The sequence below is a fragment of the Eublepharis macularius genome, chromosome 19, assembly GCF_028583425.1.
Source record: "Eublepharis macularius isolate TG4126 chromosome 19, MPM_Emac_v1.0, whole genome shotgun sequence".
NCBI lineage: Eukaryota > Metazoa > Chordata > Lepidosauria > Squamata > Eublepharidae > Eublepharis > Eublepharis macularius.
The window spans coordinates 3,743,189-3,761,113 of NC_072808.1; the positions used below are offsets into that span (position 1 = coordinate 3,743,189).

At 44.8% G+C, this 17,925-nt stretch overlaps 2 protein-coding genes across 3 annotated transcripts in view; both read left to right on the forward strand.

Annotated features, from left to right (window-relative positions):
- Positions 1-4,348, forward strand: part of POU6F1 (POU class 6 homeobox 1) — a 33,734-nt gene extending 29,386 nt beyond the window's left edge. For both annotated transcript variants that reach the window (XM_055003756.1, XM_055003755.1), the window contains one exon: positions 278-4,348. In XM_055003756.1, the coding sequence (XP_054859731.1) occupies positions 278-623 (346 nt within the window). In that variant the 3' untranslated portion in view covers positions 624-4,348. The remainder of the gene's footprint in view (positions 1-277) is intronic.
- A 4,149-nt stretch (positions 4,349-8,497) lies between these two features.
- Positions 8,498-17,925, forward strand: part of TFCP2 (transcription factor CP2) — a 44,340-nt gene continuing 34,912 nt past the window's right edge. The window contains exon 1 of the mRNA XM_055003634.1: positions 8,498-9,584. Coding sequence (XP_054859609.1) covers positions 9,463-9,584 — 122 coding nt within the window. The 5' untranslated portion in view covers positions 8,498-9,462. The remainder of the gene's footprint in view (positions 9,585-17,925) is intronic.

Sequence of the window (17,925 nt, forward strand, 5' to 3'; positions counted from 1 at the left end):
AAAGATAGTGGGAAGGTAGAATTGTTTTCACTTAGCAAGCAGACAGCAGCGAGGAGTATTTTTAGCACATTGGCTTGCACACAGACTGTTGCACACATGGAAATAGTTTGTGGAGTCCTGCCCTTTGGGTCCTGTTCTGTGATGAAGGATTTTTTCCTCTGAAACACTTCAGATTAAGGAGAAAGAGGAGTTGTATTGGAATTTTTTTACCTGGCCTAGCGTCAACAGATAAGGAATTGACTCACCTTCTCATGTTCTATGAAACTTTTCTTTGCAGGTTTGAAAAGTTGGACATCACCCCCAAGAGTGCCCAGAAGTTAAAACCGGTGCTGGAAAAATGGTTGAGCGAGGCAGAGTTGCGGAACCAAGAGGGCCAGCAGAACTTGATGGAGTTTGTAGGCGGCGAGCCTTCCAAGAAACGGAAACGCCGCACGTCGTTTACGCCGCAAGCCATCGAGGCCCTCAACGCTTACTTCGAGAAAAACGCCCTGCCGACAGGTCAGGAGATCACAGAGATTGCTAAGGAGCTCAATTACGACCGCGAAGTGGTTCGGGTTTGGTTCTGCAACCGGCGGCAGACGCTCAAAAACACCAGCAAACTCAATGTCTTTCAAATCCCTTGAAGGATGGGGCTTAGTTCTGAGAACCTTGTCTACCCTTTGTTGCTGCTCCAAGCACTTTGTGGCTAATTTCTCCCTGCACCCTGCCAACCCTTTTACGATGATGACTGAAGTGGAGGGAATGAAATAGGATTTCCTCTTGCTTCGATGTATCCTTGCTCTTTTTCCTCACATGACCCTACTGTGTACACGTTCAGCTGTGTCCTTCCCTCCTGAGTGTCATACGGGGGCGATGAAGGATTTAGGAATACATACACATTTAGCTTCTTTCTGTCAGACAAAAGGCTGTCTGTTTTGTTTTTTTTTTAAAGGATGTCCTGAGTGTATTTGAAAAGGTAGCATTAGGGCCAGCAGAATAGTATCAACGAGAAATTTCCTGTCACATTTCAAGATAGTTTTGTGAAAATCCTGTTTCAGTTTCTTTTCAAAGACACTTCCGTCTCTTCACATGTGGTAACAGGTCTAGTTAACAGCATTTAAGCAGAGTAGTGGCATAATTTATATCTTTTTTGTGTGAATATATTATTATTATTATTACTGTTTACAGAGCACTATCAACTAAAAGAATTTTTAAATCACTGAAGAAAAAATATTATTTTTTATCTACTAGGACGTTTGAGCTTGCTGGATTCCTAGACTGTTATTTTTGTTTGTTTTTATGGATAGATTAACTTCTCCTTTCCAGATGCATGCTGGGAAAAATGGGGGCGGCAGTCAACACTCGTCCACTCTCGTGTTTCTTCGGTATCTTGATCAGCGTGGCTGTGGTGGTGTTGGAAATCCTGGGCAGTACCCGGTGCCAGCAGCAAGAATAATCTAGCTCACACAGCAAGGGGCAGATCGGTTTTTAGAGGGCAGGGTTTGCTAAATCATGCTGGGTCCAGTGGATTCCATGTTCAAGCAATGTCCTAGGTATATGATCCTGGCTGAGGTTCTTATCGGAAGAGTGGCTAGCAGGGGGGGGGGGGTTGTGTCTTGTGGGCAGAGCACAACTCAAATAGGCTTCGGGGACAATGCCACCGCCCAGATTTATTGCAGCCGTAAAGGTATAATGAGGCAATTGTATGAGTAGACCCTTGCTTTGGGGCAGTGAGAACTGCAAGGCCTTGACGGTGTCTACAGTCTCCCATTCAGAATCGACAGCAGCTCAAGTAGGGTGGAAGGGGAAGCCCTGGGATTGGTGGATGGAAATAATAAAAACAGACTTTGAAACTTGAGTTAAACGTTCCATGTCGGATTTTTGAATCTCACTTCTTCTTTCTACCTGCCTCTGCTCCAGGCTTTGGGAGACGGTCCCCCTCTGCTCGACTTCTCCTTTGGGGAATAGAACATCACTATACTAAATAATTGGAGAATCAGTTCTTGGAAAGAAAGGGTAGGGTTGACTCTTCCCATCTCTCACTCCCTCAAATGAGACCTTGTTATTGAGAAAAGGAGGAGTAAAGCAAGCCAGCAGGAACCAACTCATTTGTTGGTTCCTGGGCTGTAGCTAGCTGGGATGCGCAGAGCAGAGTTTACTTGTGCTGCCACCTGAAAAGTTTTTTCAACACTTGACAACTTGCATAAAAATATGAACTGCCTACTGGAGCTGCCCAAGGCTGGTAGAGAATGAGCGTGCAGTTCTATCACGTGGCCAGTTCAGTTGTTTCCTTTTTCCCCTGTGTAAATGCAGCCAAGGCGTTCATCAGTCATGCGTCTTGACACTGAGCATCAATGGGTGAGCATAGATGTGTGTGTGTGTGTGTGTGTATTTTAGGGCCACGGTATTAACAGAGCAGTTGACTTCAGCGGGCTTGCAAGAGTCTAACGGTTTAGGATCATGCTTTTAATTGGTGGAGATTAATCAGTTTTAAAAACCTTTTCATAGTCCAGAAAGAGGCCACCACTGAATGAGGCAATCTGTTTAAAAAAAATATTCAATCCTTCCTCTTCTAAGATGAGGACCCATACATATCTGAAATTGAAGTGCGTGGGATTTTTTTCCTGTAAAGCAATTGTTTTATCCATGAGCAGAGTTGTGCAGATTTAACTAATAATCACTTAACATGCATATGATTAATTGACTAAGATTTCTTTAACGGAATCACAGTCCTAATATATATAACTTTAAGAAACCTAGGACATCATTTAGGGTCTGCTGTAGTCTTCATATGGGATCCTAGTAGGATGCTGTTGACTGGATTTGCTGGAGTCCGAGGTGAGGGTGGAGGTTTTCCTATTAAAGGAAAGGCATGGGATGCATGGTGGTGCCCAATTAGTTTCTCCTAGAGCGGCATTGAATTGGAGAGGGAAAGAGGTGTTTCTCCAGCTAATTCTCCCCAATTTGCTTGCAAAATTTTAACATTTGTATTCTTAATTGTTTCCGCATCCCTCGTGGAGGCTGTTGACATTGGGAATGTTGAGGAAAAGCTAGAGCTGTTAAGGTTGTATACTTGGCAAGATGGTCCTCATCATTACTGCCTTTTCTGCAGTTATCAAAGATTTAAAACGTTTAAAATTCATCTCCCCGATCAGGTGCAAAATATAGCATTACGTTCAAGATTTTGAAACTTTGCCACTTGCTGCAGAACTTCATTTCAACTCTAGCTGAAGACATTGAAGAGCTCTGTGAATGCAAATTGGCCTCATAAATTTCTTTGGCTTAACTGCTACTGCAATAGGATGACAAAGAGCCAGTAGGACGGGTCATTTCATAGAAAAAGAGCTGGAGGAACTCATTAGCATAACTCATTAGCATATCTCATTTGCATATGCCACAGCCCTTGCCATCACCGGAAGTGTGTCATTAGCATAACTGATTTGCATATGCCACCCTCCCCCCCCCTGACATCACCTATCCTGGCTGTTTTGGACCCAATCCTGGCCATTCAGGGCTGAAATTGAGCTCAAAATGGCAAGAAGGGCCTGAAAATGGCTGAAAAGCGGCCCAAAATGGTCAGGGTCGGGCCGCTGCTGAGCAGGAGAGTGATCCACCACCTGTCAGGGGCCCGATCTGGGCCGTTTTGGCCCCAATCCAGGCTGAAACAGGCCCAAAATGGCTGAGAGTCAGGTGGGCAGGGCCACCTGATGTGACCTCTTTGGGGAACTGCTGGAACTTCGTTCCTGTGCGTTCCCCCTCGAAATGAGCCCTGGCCAGTAGGATGCATTCCCCTGCCGCCAATGACTGGGACCATTTGCGGTTCAACAGAAGGGAGTTTTGTGTGTGTGTGTGTGTGTGTGTGTGTGTGTGTGTGTGTGTGTGTGTGGTTTTAAACATAGTATCCATCCCACTATCCACTAATTATGCACTTGTGTGTGTATTTGACATTGCAACAAAAAAAAACAACCACCAAGGGTGGTCTTACTCTTCTTTGAATCCCAATTTATAGAGAGAGAGACCCTCTGTCATGTTTAGGTTCTGCTTAGCATTTCGCTGTGTGCATGGCATTTTAAATTTGGTCCACTCTACTATACGCGTACTATCGGGCGGGGCAATTTTCAGGTTGCATAAGGGCTGATTGCTTGGGTTCCATGACGTTACCGAGGAACATCCCTTTCTAAGTTTCTGGAAAACCAAAGACAGCCTGCCTGACGTATGTAAAGAAGGGCTAGTCTGGAGGATGAGCCAGTATTTGGTTTGTTGGGATGCAAGTCATTTCAATTGCCTAGATGAGGGAGATATTGTGGCTCATTGGTCGAGCACATGCCTTGTATGCAATCGTCCCTAGTTCAGTCTTTGACAACTCAAAGGATCTATACCTGAGATGGTGGAGATCTACTGCCCATCAGAATCAACAGTATTAAACTAGATGGACCAAAGAGTTGATTTGATATAAGACAACTTCCCGTGTTCAAAAGTCATGAGAAGTGCATACGGTGTAAACATACGTTTCTTTTGTCCCACTGTTGGTTGGCCTCTGTTCAAACAGGTTTTGCAGCCTTTTGAAACAGTCTCCAAACTTACAAAATATCTCCTTAGCAAGAGGTTTAAGTAGGGTTAGTGCACAACCTTTCAGATCAACTCAGCTCTGAAACGACTATCGTTTATCTCCCGCCCGATTTCATAATCCACGCATATAGTGCAGAAGATGAGCTGAAGAAGTGATACCTTTGCAGAGCTTCTTGCGTAACATGCTCCAGTTCATACACATGTGAAGCCCATTGAAAGCAATAAAGTGTGCATAGATGGTATATGATGTGTGGTCTGATGTGCGTTAGGGCTGTGGATCCTAATCTAACAAGCGACGTGTACTCGGATCTCCTTTGCAAAATCAAGATGACAGGGTAACTTTGGCAGACCTTCCGAATCTGTGGTTGATGCTGCTTATACCTTCCTCTTCCCTGATGCCGTGGAGTTGTGGTGGCCATCAGTTGAGAGTAAAGGAAGAAAGAAGGAGCAGTGTTGTTTGGAGGGGCTGCCTTGCTTCCACACCTCTGCTGCAAAGAGTCAGTCAATGCACTTGATGTGTTTGTGTGAAATAAACTGTATTTTTCCTTTTAAAAAACCCTCTGGTTTGTTTGCTTTTCCTCCCTCCAACGGATCCAGAGAAACAGGGACTAAAAACAGTTCTGTTGACCCTTATAGACCTCATAGATGCTTGATCAGCATGGATCTTACCCAAATGAGGGCTGTTGCATGCTACAGCATCAAAAAGATGGAAATTGGCTTAGTTGAAAGGCAAGTAGCTTTCCTGTTTCATGAACCTGTGTGGTACCTTCCATGGAGATAGATCAAGATGGGTAGCCGTGTTTGCCTGCAACAGTAGAAAAGAGCAAGTCCGATAGCACCTATAAGACTAACAAAATTTGTGGTAGGGAATGAGCTTTCGTGAGCTACAGCTCACTTCTTCAGATACAGAATTACATTGACATTCTAGCTGTATCTGAAGAAGAGAGCTGTGGCTCACGAAAGTTCATACCCTACCACAAATTTTAGTCTTATAGGTGCTACTGAACTCTTGCTCTTTTCTGCTGAAAGAGTAAGAACGAGGCGATCAAAATGATCATGGAATTTGGAAACCTTCCCTGTGGAGAAAAGCTAAAGAATGTGGGCTCGCAGGAACGCAGTTCCGGTAGTTTTCCAAAGAGGTCACATGTCAGGTGGCCACGCCCACCTGATTTTTGGGCCTGTTTCAGCCTGGATTTGGCCCAAAATGTCCAGCATCGGGCCTAAAACAGCCAGGATTGGTCCCAAAACAGCCCGGATCGGGCCTCTGATGGGTGGTGGATCACTCTCCCGCTCAGCAGTGGCCCAATTCTGACCATTTTGGGCCCCTTTTCAGCCATTTTCAGCCCCCTTTTGCCATTTTGGGCCCCTGACTGTGCATACCAATAGCATTCACTGCCACAAGATATATAGACACCTCCCCATGGGGGTGGGATGGATAAATTTATAGAGGAGAAGTATGAAACCAAAATAAACTGCCCCTAAATATGGAGACGGTTGACAAACAATAAGGGAGAGATGTTTCCTTCACACCTTGCTTGCAAACTTTCCAGTTGGAGGCAAAAATGCCACGTTACAAGGCTTTTGGGGGTTTGATTCAGTAGGCAGTACTTAATTCTACACCTCGTATTAAATTCTGCACACTGAAGGATAGAATACGATACTGGAAACCCCAAAAGGCTGATCGAATTGAGGAAAAAAAGATGCCAAACTCCCATCTACTTCTGCAGAGAAACTTTACCAAGAATTACAATTGCATGGTCATACCTGAAGGAGAGCCGAAGAACAGGTATGGTGCGCTCCTACTACATTTGGAAATTGCTTATTCGTTTGTTGTTCAAAATACATTGTAATTTTCTTTCTATCTCATCCACTGAGGAGTGTTGTGCCAAGGTGACAGAGCAAGATGAGCAGCGGTGCTTGTCTGTTGCAGTAGAAAAGAGCAAGAGTTCAGTAGCACCTATAAGAAGTAACAAAATCTGTGGTAGGGTGGGAGCTTTCGTGAGCTGCAGCTCACTTCTTCAGATACAGCTCCAATGTGAATCCATCTGTCCTTACATCTTGAAGAGTGGAGTGATGGCACAAGCCAAATGATAATCGCTGATGAATGACAATGGCAGGTGTGACTGAATAGGGTGGGGTATGCGGAGGGGGTAGTGGGTGTGGAGAAATCAGCATTGGTGATGAGACAGAAAGTCCATGTCTCCAATCCAGGTGAATGTATTGCCTTGAGCTTCGTTATCAGTTGCAATTCAGAAGTCTCTCTAATCTCCCTTTGAAACTCCACTGCTGGATAACTGCTAGGTGACTGCATTCACCAGGTGGCAGCATTGCACCAAAAAAAAGCCCACCAATAGCTGCAACAAATAATTTAGGCAGGAAAGGAGATGGTCAAATCATGAAATAAATTCCAGAAAAGGAATTGTGGCTCTGATCCCCCCATTAGTTTATTTAGAACATATGTATTCATAATCCTAGGAATTACAGGTTGAGAAGGTGCTCAAAATTCTTTGCTGAGGTGCCCAATCCTACTCCACAATGACAGTTTCCAAGGGTAGGAGTTCAAGCCACTTTAAGGACTGAACTAGCAGGATTATTTTTTTGAGAGTTGAGTTGGGGCAACCAGCTCTCAGTCCATCAGCGACAGGCCACACTGCTGGGAACTGAGTTCCAGAGCAAGGGGCCATTTAAAAGGTACACTTTATTGTAATGTGTTGGTGGAAAGTGGGGTTGAATTGCAGGCAACCTCTAGTGACCCCCCTGCAGGGGTTTCAAGGCAAGAGATGTTTAGAGGTGGATTGCCTTTACCTTCCTCTGAGTAGCACCAACCCTGCTTAGCTTCCAAGACCCGATGAAATCAGGCTAGCTTACACTATCCATGAATACTATGGAGTGGGCGGGGCGGTGAGAGCTTACTCCCAAGCAAGCACACAGATCACACTGAGCAATGGTAGGGGTGTCAGCTTTGGGTTGGGAAAATCCTGGAAATTTGGGGTGGAGCCAGGGACGGTGGGGTTTGGGGAGACACATCAGCTGGGTACAATGATGTAGAGTCCATCCTCCAATGCAAGCCACTTTCTCCAGGGGAATGGATCTCTGTAGACTGAAGATCAGTTGTAATTCTGAGATCATCTCCAAGCCCCAACTGGAGGCTGGCAACCTTAGCTACTGGGTCAAGCCTCCAGTGTCCATCCAGGCGAGCGCTGCGTACTAATTCCGGTAGTGGGTTTCCAGTGACTCAAGCAGAGATTTCTTCGTGTGAAGACTGAATAGCAGGCTTGAGCTAGGAGGATCCGTTTATTTTTGTGCATGGATTCCGAGGAGTTTGCCATGTTAGTCTGTAATAGCAAAATAGTAGAGTCCAGTAGCACCTTTAAGACTAACCTTTATTGTAGCATAAGCTTTTGAGACCCACAGCTCTCTTCGTCACATGCATCACAGTAAAGAGTCCAGTAGCACCTTTAAGACTAACCCACTTTATTGTCGCATAAGCTTTCGAGACCCACAGCCATTTGTTGGGTGCATATGTATGAGAAGGATAGGTTCGAGGGGAATGTGAAATAGGGTGAAAGTTGGACGGGATGTATGATATATTTTGGAACTCGACTCTAATTCCGGGAGGTATCCAGGCGCTGCCTGGAGGTTGGCAACCCAGACAGCAACGCCTTCGGCGGGAACCGAACGCGCTCGCGAAGCTCCAGCCTGCGCCCATGCCTCGCCGCGCCACGCCCCCCCTTTCCCCTCATCCAACCCCGCAGGCTGGCTCGCCGCCTGTGAGACGGGCGATGCTTCAATCTCATTGGTCGCTTCGGTCGAAAGGGCGGGGAAGGAGAGCGCCGATTGGCCGGGCAGGCCCGGGGGGAAGGGGGCGGGGCGCGCGTGCCCGGCCGGGCTGCATGTCGCGGACTTCTCTCATCGGCCGCCTCCATATTGAGGAGGCCGCGGGGGTGGTGGCAGCAGCGGCAGCAGCGCTGGCGGGTGGCGGAAGGGCAGGCCCGGCGCCTCTGCCAGGGGTGGCGGTGGGGGGGCTGCCTTGAGAGAGCCAGGCCTGGGGCCTGACAGCTTTCTGCATACTAGTAGTATATACCTTTATGTAAGGCAGAGTGGTATAGCGTGTAGCTCGTAGGCATAAGAATATACAGTAGTGGCGTGGGAGGGGGCAGCTTGGCATGCCAGAGTTTTGCCTTTGGGGGTCCTTCCTCTTGGGTGGCTCCAGCGGCTGAGGGAATTGTGGGGTGGGGCTTGTGGAGGCTGGTGAGGGAAGGCAGAGGCCTGGGGGGGGACGTGGAGGGTCGAGCCAGAGTCCCTGAAGGGGCTCATCTTTGAGGGGTTTGACCCCCCTCCACAGCTCTGGGACTTTTGGAGGGGCAAGCCAGAATCCCTGAGGGGGTTCATCTTTGAGGGGTTTAAACCCCCCTCCCCACAGCTCTGGGACTTGTGGAGGGGCAAGCCAGAGTCCCTGAGGGGGTTCATCTTTGAGGGGTTTAAATCCCCCTCCCCACAGCTCTGGGACTTGTGGAGGGGCAAGCCAGAGTCCCTGAGGGGGCTCATCTTTGAGGGGTTTAACCCCCCTGGCCCCCCAGCGCTGGAGCTCTTGGAGGGGGTGTCCCCCAGTAGAAGCAGGCTGTCTGGATCCCTGAGGGTGGAAGGGAAGAGAAACCTTCACCCATGCGCTCCCTGTTAGCTGGTGAGGATATAGGAGTGCCCAAGGAAGGTTATTTGGGGTTGGGGGGCTGTTTAAATCTTCCTTCTCCAAGTGTTCGGGGTGCCTAAGGAGGCTGCACCCATCTGACCCAGGGGTGGTGCTATGTGGTGACTGGGAGGTGTGTAGTGCCTGAAGACCTTTGAGGGGCATCTCAGGGTGTGCAGCGCTTTCAGGAGGAGTTGTGCCCTCGGCGCACGGCTTGGTGCGCAAAGATGGCTTGGGCTCTGAAGTTACCCTTGGCCGACGAAGTCATCGAATCGGGTCTGGTTCAGGATTTTGATGCCAGCCTATCCGGTATTGGTCAAGAGCTGGGTGCTGGTGCCTACAGCATGAGGTAAGAGCGATTGTGCTGCAAGGTTGGTCTTTTTAGAAAGCTGTCTGCTGGCGTTTCTTAAATCTCGGAAAAGATTCAGTAGGGTTGTGTTTCGGGATGTCAGTTGGCCAAGCTGACTCCTTGTTTGTGCTGAATTAGGTCAAGAAATCCGTTGGATCCTGTACCCTATCTTTGGTCAATAAGTATTGGTGTGGCTTCTTCCTATTTGTACCACATGCCACTATTTTATAAAGGGATGTGGTTGGAAAGGATGCCCTTTTATAATCTGTGAAGGACACCCACCCACACCCCACACATCTGCCTGTTACAAAAAGGGTTTACCATTTTTTATTTTCTCTTCATTCAGCAACCATAGCCTTAAGGAGCTTGTAAATGCATGGAACTGGAGTCCGAAGGATGGTTGTCAGAGAGTTGTTCAATGCCTCCATATGACAACTTCCTACTTTTATAATCTGGTGCCTGTCCATTGAAGAGTTCAAACTGTCCCAGATAGAGCAGCTGGTCTTTGATCCCTAACATGTTGTTTTTGCATCCACGAACAATAATACAAACTCAGCGAGGAATTCCAACTCTTTATTTACAGCTGTAATCTTGGTACTGTGTTGCACGGAGGTGTGTATGCTTCACAGCGGCATGTTTCTTTGCTTTAAAGAGAGTGTCATATGAAGGTGTAAAGAAGAGGATTATTGATCCCCAGGAGGTGTTCATGTGAATGTGCTCCTACTTTAACAGCACCTACTTTCTCTGCATACGTTTTATTTGTTGCACCACTGGATTTCATAAGCTTCTCTGCCTTTCTCTGGTCCAGTAGCACCTTAAAGACCAACTAGGTTTCCAGAGTATGAACTTTCAAGAGTCAGGGCTGCCTACCTCTCTGCATGCCATTGATTCATGGACGCCAGCATCTGTTTCCAGCCCTATGCAGTGGATTAATTAGAATCTTAGCTTTCTTTTAAGCTTTTGCTGGGATGGGGGGCCCCTAGCCTTAAAATGTGGAGGTGTTTCTTGAAGAGATAAAGAGAATGTCTGGAAGGGGTTTTTGATGGCCATTGAGAGACTTCTTTTCTGGATTTCTGGTCACGGTGCTTCTGTCCATTAATATCAAGTGATCACATTTTCTACTGTCTTTTTTTTGGCCTTGATGGCAGAATACTTACAGTGCAACCCTATGCAGAGTTCATGGGCTTAGACTGGAGTAACTCTGCATAGGATTGCACTGTTTAACATACGGTAGCAGGTGACGGTGTCTTGACTAGGCTGTGTTGCTTCATTTGTGAACAAAGTTTGCTCATTTAATTTTTTAATACTGTGGTTTCTGGTAAATTTCTTGAACATGACTTCCTTTTTACACTTTTTTTTTTTAACCTTACTTGAAGTAAGGCAAGAGTCCTGTTTACAAGCTTTATTTAAATAGGCAGCTGAATTTAAGGAAGAGTAGAGCCGATCCCATCTTTTCAACTGGCAACTAGTTCAAGCTTGGGTGATCTGCTAGATTTAGTGTCGAGAATTTGTTGTTAGTAGGAATGACACCTAGGCATCTTTGTGTAACGTATATTTATTCATTCATTTATATTCTTCTTTTCTCACCTTTGTCCTCATTGTTGGTGTGGGGCTGAAGGGGAGAGCCATCAAGACTGTCGTCGTTGCCCCCATGCTGACTTTTCCAAAAGCTCCAAGGAGTTTCTTTGCTCTGGATCAGTAATTAAACTGGGTGCTGTGGCCCAGTAGTGTGGCATGAAAGAGAGGCTTGTGCGCTACAAGAAGTTGTTAAAGGTTTTGGTGAGTCCAAAATAGCTGTCTACAGACGAAGCGACCTGTTGTGTCTTGGGGTGTTTTACTGCGCTGGCCTTGCCTCTCAGTGGCGGATAATTCTGCTCTATCTGGTGTTGTGACTGGATGAGTCTCTCCCAATGAAGCGATGGCAGAATTGCCAGAGGTGCAGAAGTGACTTGGCAGACAAGTATAATAGAGTTAATGCAAGGGCTTTTTGCATTCAAACAAAAGCAATGCTTTTAGAACTTACTACATTTGCTGTAGAAATTAAACCAAAAATGCCCCTTTATTTCCAGTATTGGCTGACAACCTCTTATTCAAGTCTCTTATCCCACCCTGGTAGGTAGGAGTGTTGGATCTGAAAAAATATGTTCAGCATAACCTTGGAAATGGGTACATGTCAACTAGGGTTATCCTAAAGACAAGGCTTTCAGGTGGAATATCCCCCTGTGCTGAGAAGAGGTTGTGCAAGTGACTTATTCATAGTATTTCCACATAAATGTCCAAAACCGCTCTCAGGAAACGCTCCTGGGTGCATGCAGCCTGTCTGCAGAAATTCACTTTTTAATAAATATTTATGCACATGCCGATCTCTAGGTTAATGGTTCTCAAGAAAAAGAGTTTAACAGCTTTATGAGGTATACATGCTATAGGTGCGACCAATCAAAATCACTCTGAAATACTGCCTTCTCCCTTTCTGCTGCAGACTGTTTATATTCACTGTCTCTTAGGGTGGATTTCAGCCTGTACGCAGGCCGCTCTCCTAACTGCTGCTGTTTCCTAGCTCCTGAAACACTCCACAGATAGAGTTTTTATTTTGTTTAATATTTGTATGTTTTTCCCACTTTGTGGCCAAAGCAGCTCACAATTAAAAACACATGAAGACATCTTTTATGTGCTCAAGAATTATTCTGGTTGGAGCTGAGAAGTGTACCACGCTCCGTGGGGATGGGTGGGTTGTGTGTGTGTGATTCTTGAGCCTTTATTCTAGGGCTGGTCGCCCAAAACCTTTTTTAAAAGTTCTGTTCTAGTTTGGGGTTGAACGAAGGCTTAAATGATGGTGTAGGATCTCTTCCACTGTGGGTCAAAAGGAAAAGTTTTCAGGTCAGGTTTGATTTGGTGTCCTACTTAATCACCCTGCATGGTCTAGAGGTGCTGTACGCAGCCTGGGGGTGGACAAGAGTGACTTTTAGGTCCCAGACAATTCTGGTCTTCAAGCAATGAGAAAAGGGCAGTTTTTTTGCTCTGAAGAAGTAGAAAGGCAGTAGGAATGGGAAATAAAACTGAGCACTGATTTCTAAAGATGGACTTAATTAAGGCTAAGTGGCAGCGATATTTCCTGTTAGTGATGCTGACGCGGTTGCATAACCTGGCAATATAAGTCCATTTAATTGTGTTGATGTACCTGCAGACGGGCCCAGAAGAGAAAGGGCTATGCAGCTTGACTTATGGCACAGTGATATTTTCTACAGGGACACTGCCAAGGTGTTAACTGTTTAAATGCTTCTTCTGGCACCCTGACGGAAAAAAAAGATCCTTGCTTGATGGCCTTTTGACTTATTGCTGGTAATAATACAGATGTTGATTTGTAGCTGTGGTTGACGTAGTTTGCTAAGATTCTTTTCTTCCTGCCTTACTGTGGACATTAACAGTTGTTACACATTTCTCCCTTAAGCTACATGGGCCAGAGTGTCCAGGGCTGTGTCATGTAAACTTTTTCAGGCAGGGGTAACTGGTTGTCTACTGGGTGATGGCACTCTTGTCCCAGATCTCCAGCCAGCTTATAGCAGCTTCCAAATGAGAATAAAAATGTTTGGACAAAAAATAAAGTACAAAATTGAAGTCTAAAACTGGCAAACTAGCAGCTGTAACATCCATAATCATGAAACCAGCAATCAAAGACTTAAAAATTAAAAAGTACTGTGAGAAAACAGGGGGAAAAGATCATCTTGGAGACCATTATGCCATATATCTCTTGATATATGTAGATTCCTTACATAGATTCCTTGTAGATTCCTTACGTAAGGCATTTGAGTCCTGCCATTTTAATTATTTTGCAATTTGTGAAAACTATGGGCTCTGTATGTAAACCCAAAGACCAGGTGTCATGAAGTGTGAGATGGCAAATTCAAGAGCCTGCAGGCAGCCCTTGATTTGTTGTAACAAGTGTTGTTTGATCCAGTAATGCCACTTCGTGAACACAATTTCCTGCTTGTATTTTGGGAAATGACTGAAAGCTTGAAGTCTGCATTGCATCAAAACCTGTAAACAGCTGTTTTGGTCCACTCAAAATCTGTACGAAACCTTTTTTTTAGGATCAGCCAGACTTGGTTCTAATAGTTCACTTGATGTTGGAAGGGAGTTTTTCTGCCCCAGCTTGCAGAATGACCTTGTGCAAAGGACTTTCTCCCTGTATCTTTGAGAGAAGATGGTTGTACTGAATGCAGCATATATTGAATGGAGTATTTTTCATAGGAAATGGTTACACAGAACTCTTTGATATTACGCAGTTTGGAAGGCACAGCTACCTGAGCTGCTACTGTGAAATGTGCAAGGCTCAAAATGCTTTTGTCGGGGGTTCAGCTGTTATTTGTGCAGTTCGCTTCTTGCTATCAGTATTACTTTACCTGTGTTACATTCCTTGTGAAAACAGCCGTTGATTTTCCTTTTTGCCTTGCAGTTAGAAAGTTTGGGAAACTTAAAAGAAAAGCTATGTTTTCTCCTTCTTGTTTGGGATGTGCACATTGAGCGCTACAAAAGACTAGTACAAGTTCTATGGGAAGAAGTACCTATTCTTATGGAGTAGTACCCTCACTGACCCCTTACCCTGTGGAACGGCCTGCCTGAGGAGGTCAGGAGAGCCGCTACTCTCCTAGCTTTCCGCAAACGATGCAAAACCAAATTATTCAAAAAGGCGTTTGTATTGTAGGGAGGGGCTCTCAGATGCTTTGCTAATGACCATAGACTTCACCACTATGTTTCCTTACTACTTGTTGTCTTAAATATGTGTTCCTATAAGCTACTTGTGCTTCATGTGGTCTAATGTCAGCCCTAGAATTGCTTCTGTTCCGTTTCAGCATTTCTTCAGCTCTGTATTGGATTCTTGCTAATGCCGTCTTTGTAAACTTGTGTTTGTTGACCCTATGGCATTGTTTATGGAAATGTCCTTGAAATTGACTGTACTAATATCACACTGTGTAATCCGCCTTGAGTCTCAGTGAGAAAGGCAGATTATAAATGGACATAAATAAAAATAATAAATAAAATAATAAAAATGGAAGCATGTGCAAAGTGCATGCACATTTTCCATGCAGAAAGGAAAATGCTTGCTGAAGGAGGCATTAGATGAACCTGAACGTGCCTTGGAAGACATCTTGCTACGTCGACATGGCTGATCTGGCCACCTGGGTGCATGTCATTGCAACATCGAAGCTTGACTACTGTATGACACTGTACATAGGTCTACCCCCTAAGTTAACTTGGAGACAACGGTGTCAGAATGCTGCTGGTTGGTTATTATCAGGAGCTAGGAGAAGAATGAATATTGCTCCCATTCTGCAGTCTCTCCACTGGTGACCTATCAGTTACCAGGCTCAGTTCAAGGTATCGGTCATCACATATAAAGCTCTTCATGGCCTTGGTCCAGCTTAAGTCCGGGGCCGCGTCTCTCCCTGTGTGCCACCACAGCAGTTTTATTAACTGGGCCTTCTGCAGGTACCACCTCGCCCAAGGGCAAAATCAACAGCTGCCCCGTACATGGGCGTTTTCTGTTGTGGCCCCATCTTATGAAACGGCCTGCTTGGAGATGTCAGGAAAGCTCCCACTCTGCTGGTTTTCCCAGACTGTGCAAAATTGAATTATTCAAGAGTGCTTTTAAACTCAGATAGGAGGGCTGTACTGTAAGGAAGTGGTCTCAAAGAGATGCATCAGTTACGACAGAGAGAGACCATAGATGGCTGTTGTGGGTTTTCCGGGCTGTATTGCCGTGGTCTTGGCATTGTAGTTCCTGACGTTTCGCCAGCAGCTGTGGCTGGCATCTTCAGAGGTGTAGCACCAAAAAAAGGTGCTACCATAGACTTTAGTACTATGTACTATTTGTTGAAGAGCCCCGTGGCGCAGAGTGGTAAGCTGCAGTACTGCAGCCCAAGCTCTGCTCACAACCTGAGTTCGATCCTGGCAGAAGCCGGGTTCAGGTACCCGGCTCAAGGTTGACTCAGCCTTCCATCCTTCCAAGGTCGGTAAAATGAGTGCCCAGTTTCCTGGGGGTAAAGTGCAGATGACTGCAGAAGGCACTGGCAAACCACCCTTTAACAAAAGTCTGCCAAGAAAATATTGTGATGCGACGTCCCCCTATGGGTCAGTAATGACTCGGTGCTTGCACAGGGCCTTTACCTTTTACCTACTATCTGTTGCTTGAGCTACGATCCTACCGGGTAGTTCTGTGTTATTTAATATGTTAGTCATGGAATTGCTTATACTCTGTTGCAGTGTTTCTTCAACATACCCAATTATATTTATTGAAATGTCCTTAAAATTGACTGTATTAATTCACGTTGTGTAATCCGCCTTGAGTCTCAGCGAGAAAGTAACTTAAATAAGTAACATAAATAAAATAAATAATAAATAAATATAGCAAGCTCTGAGATAATTCTTCTATGTCGCCCTTTACACTGATTTTCTTGCAAGGAGGGGGGGGTCTGTGATTGAACTGCACATAAAGCTTTTGTTTGTGGGAATGGAGAGAGTTGTGCTGTGTAATTTTCTGGCTGTTGCATCACACAACTAGTAACACAGCAGGTATCTAGTTTATAATTTATTGTACTAGCAATTTTAATTAACGAAAGCGTTTGGTTTCTAACCTTTATGGATGTGGATATAAGCTTGAATGTGTGTTGGTCGAACCTGGAGAAAGCTCAAGGGACGTTTAGGCTTGACCTTCAGAAGTCATTGGTTAGAGTTTTGGTGTTATCCTTCCCCAGTAGCTGGCAGAAATAGAATAAATTATACAAACACCCATTTTTTTATTTGCACAATAAGATTTGGTCTTACGTATTTTAGAACTTGCAGGTTCATGTTGGAAGATACACTTTACAGCTAAGGTTCAGTGAAGGTGAAGGTTTTTAGCTGTGCGGTACATGTGCATGCGCTTAAACTTTCAAAATAATAATAATAAGAAGAAGATTTTTATGGGTGTGATGTCTAGCCAGCCATCTGTGTGCTAAAGGAAAGTATTATGTGTAATTATGGCTTCGTGCATTCTGAGTTTTAAAAAAAGAAATCCAGTATCTTGGGGAGAGATCTCTGTTCTGAGCCAAGAAGAGTTTTGTGGCAAGTATAAATTAAGCAAATACAGTCTGTGTTAATGTATTTGTGGTTGATCCCTGTACATGAGCAATATTACTCAGGGACCCTGTGATGTATCTGTTCTGTGTCTGTGACCTAGTGAGGTGTTGGGGTTGTCTGAGCTGATCTCTAGGACTGGTGTGAGAGTGGAGAATGTCTTCATGGCTGGAGAGCTTTTCCAACTCCAATCTAAACAGTCCAGAGGAGTTAGCCGTGTTAGTCTGTAGTAGCAAAATCAAAAAGAGTCCAGTAGCACCTTTAAGACTAACCAATTTTATTGTAGCATAAGCTTTCTATTTGCCGAACTTCAATTTTTAAAAGTTTGTATGATCATGAGAGGGGAAGTACAGTGAGGTTAGTGGCAATAATGAGCGGGCAAGGGATTGACTGTTGGTATGCCATCCTTGCTGATGTGTTCAAAAATCAAACTTCATATACTAAATGTAACAATTTGGTTACAATTTAAAACAAAGCAGTATTCTGAGAACATTTGCATGACTGAAGATGGCAGTATTCGTCATCACCTGGCAGCCAGGAGGTACTCCTAGTTGATGCATGCTCAGAATTTGTTTGATTGTTTGAAATTTCCCTGGACTCCTGATTCACATCTGAAGGCTGTGAAAACTGCAATTCCTATAAATCCTGGCTCCAAGTAGTTGCGGTGTTGCATGCCCGCATTTGTACTTGGTGACTTTTGTCTTCAATTTCTGTGTGCCGTGCGAAGGGAGGAGAGAGGGAGCGTGTAAGGTAGATATTCAGGTTTGTGTAGTCACAAAGCTGATATTTGCTCATATCTGATCTGAACTCATAAAAACTTTAGCTCACATTGTAAAAATAATTAACTGCATTGTTTCGCAAGTTAACTAATTTGTTTTTGTAATTACCAAAAGTATTTTAACCTGTTGGTGATTAAAGTTTCTTTTTTTTTTCTAAATAAAGTTACTATGTTAAAATTGCTTGATCGTTACGTGATTAATATTTGACTAGTTAGTTGGCTTAATAGTTTTTGACCTAACAGATTCCCAGCCCTCAGTCTAAAGAGGCGGAAACTTGTGCTTCCTTCAGAAACAAGAATCGAAGCCTTGGATTTTGATGGTGGATGCTTGGCAAGATCCCCTGTAAGCAGAGCCCCTGTAGGAAATCCATAAAAGACAAGTAGGTCTGAATTGTTCTTTAGCTTCTCTGAATGCGGACTAGAGTCCCAAACCAGGTGTGGTGACGAGCA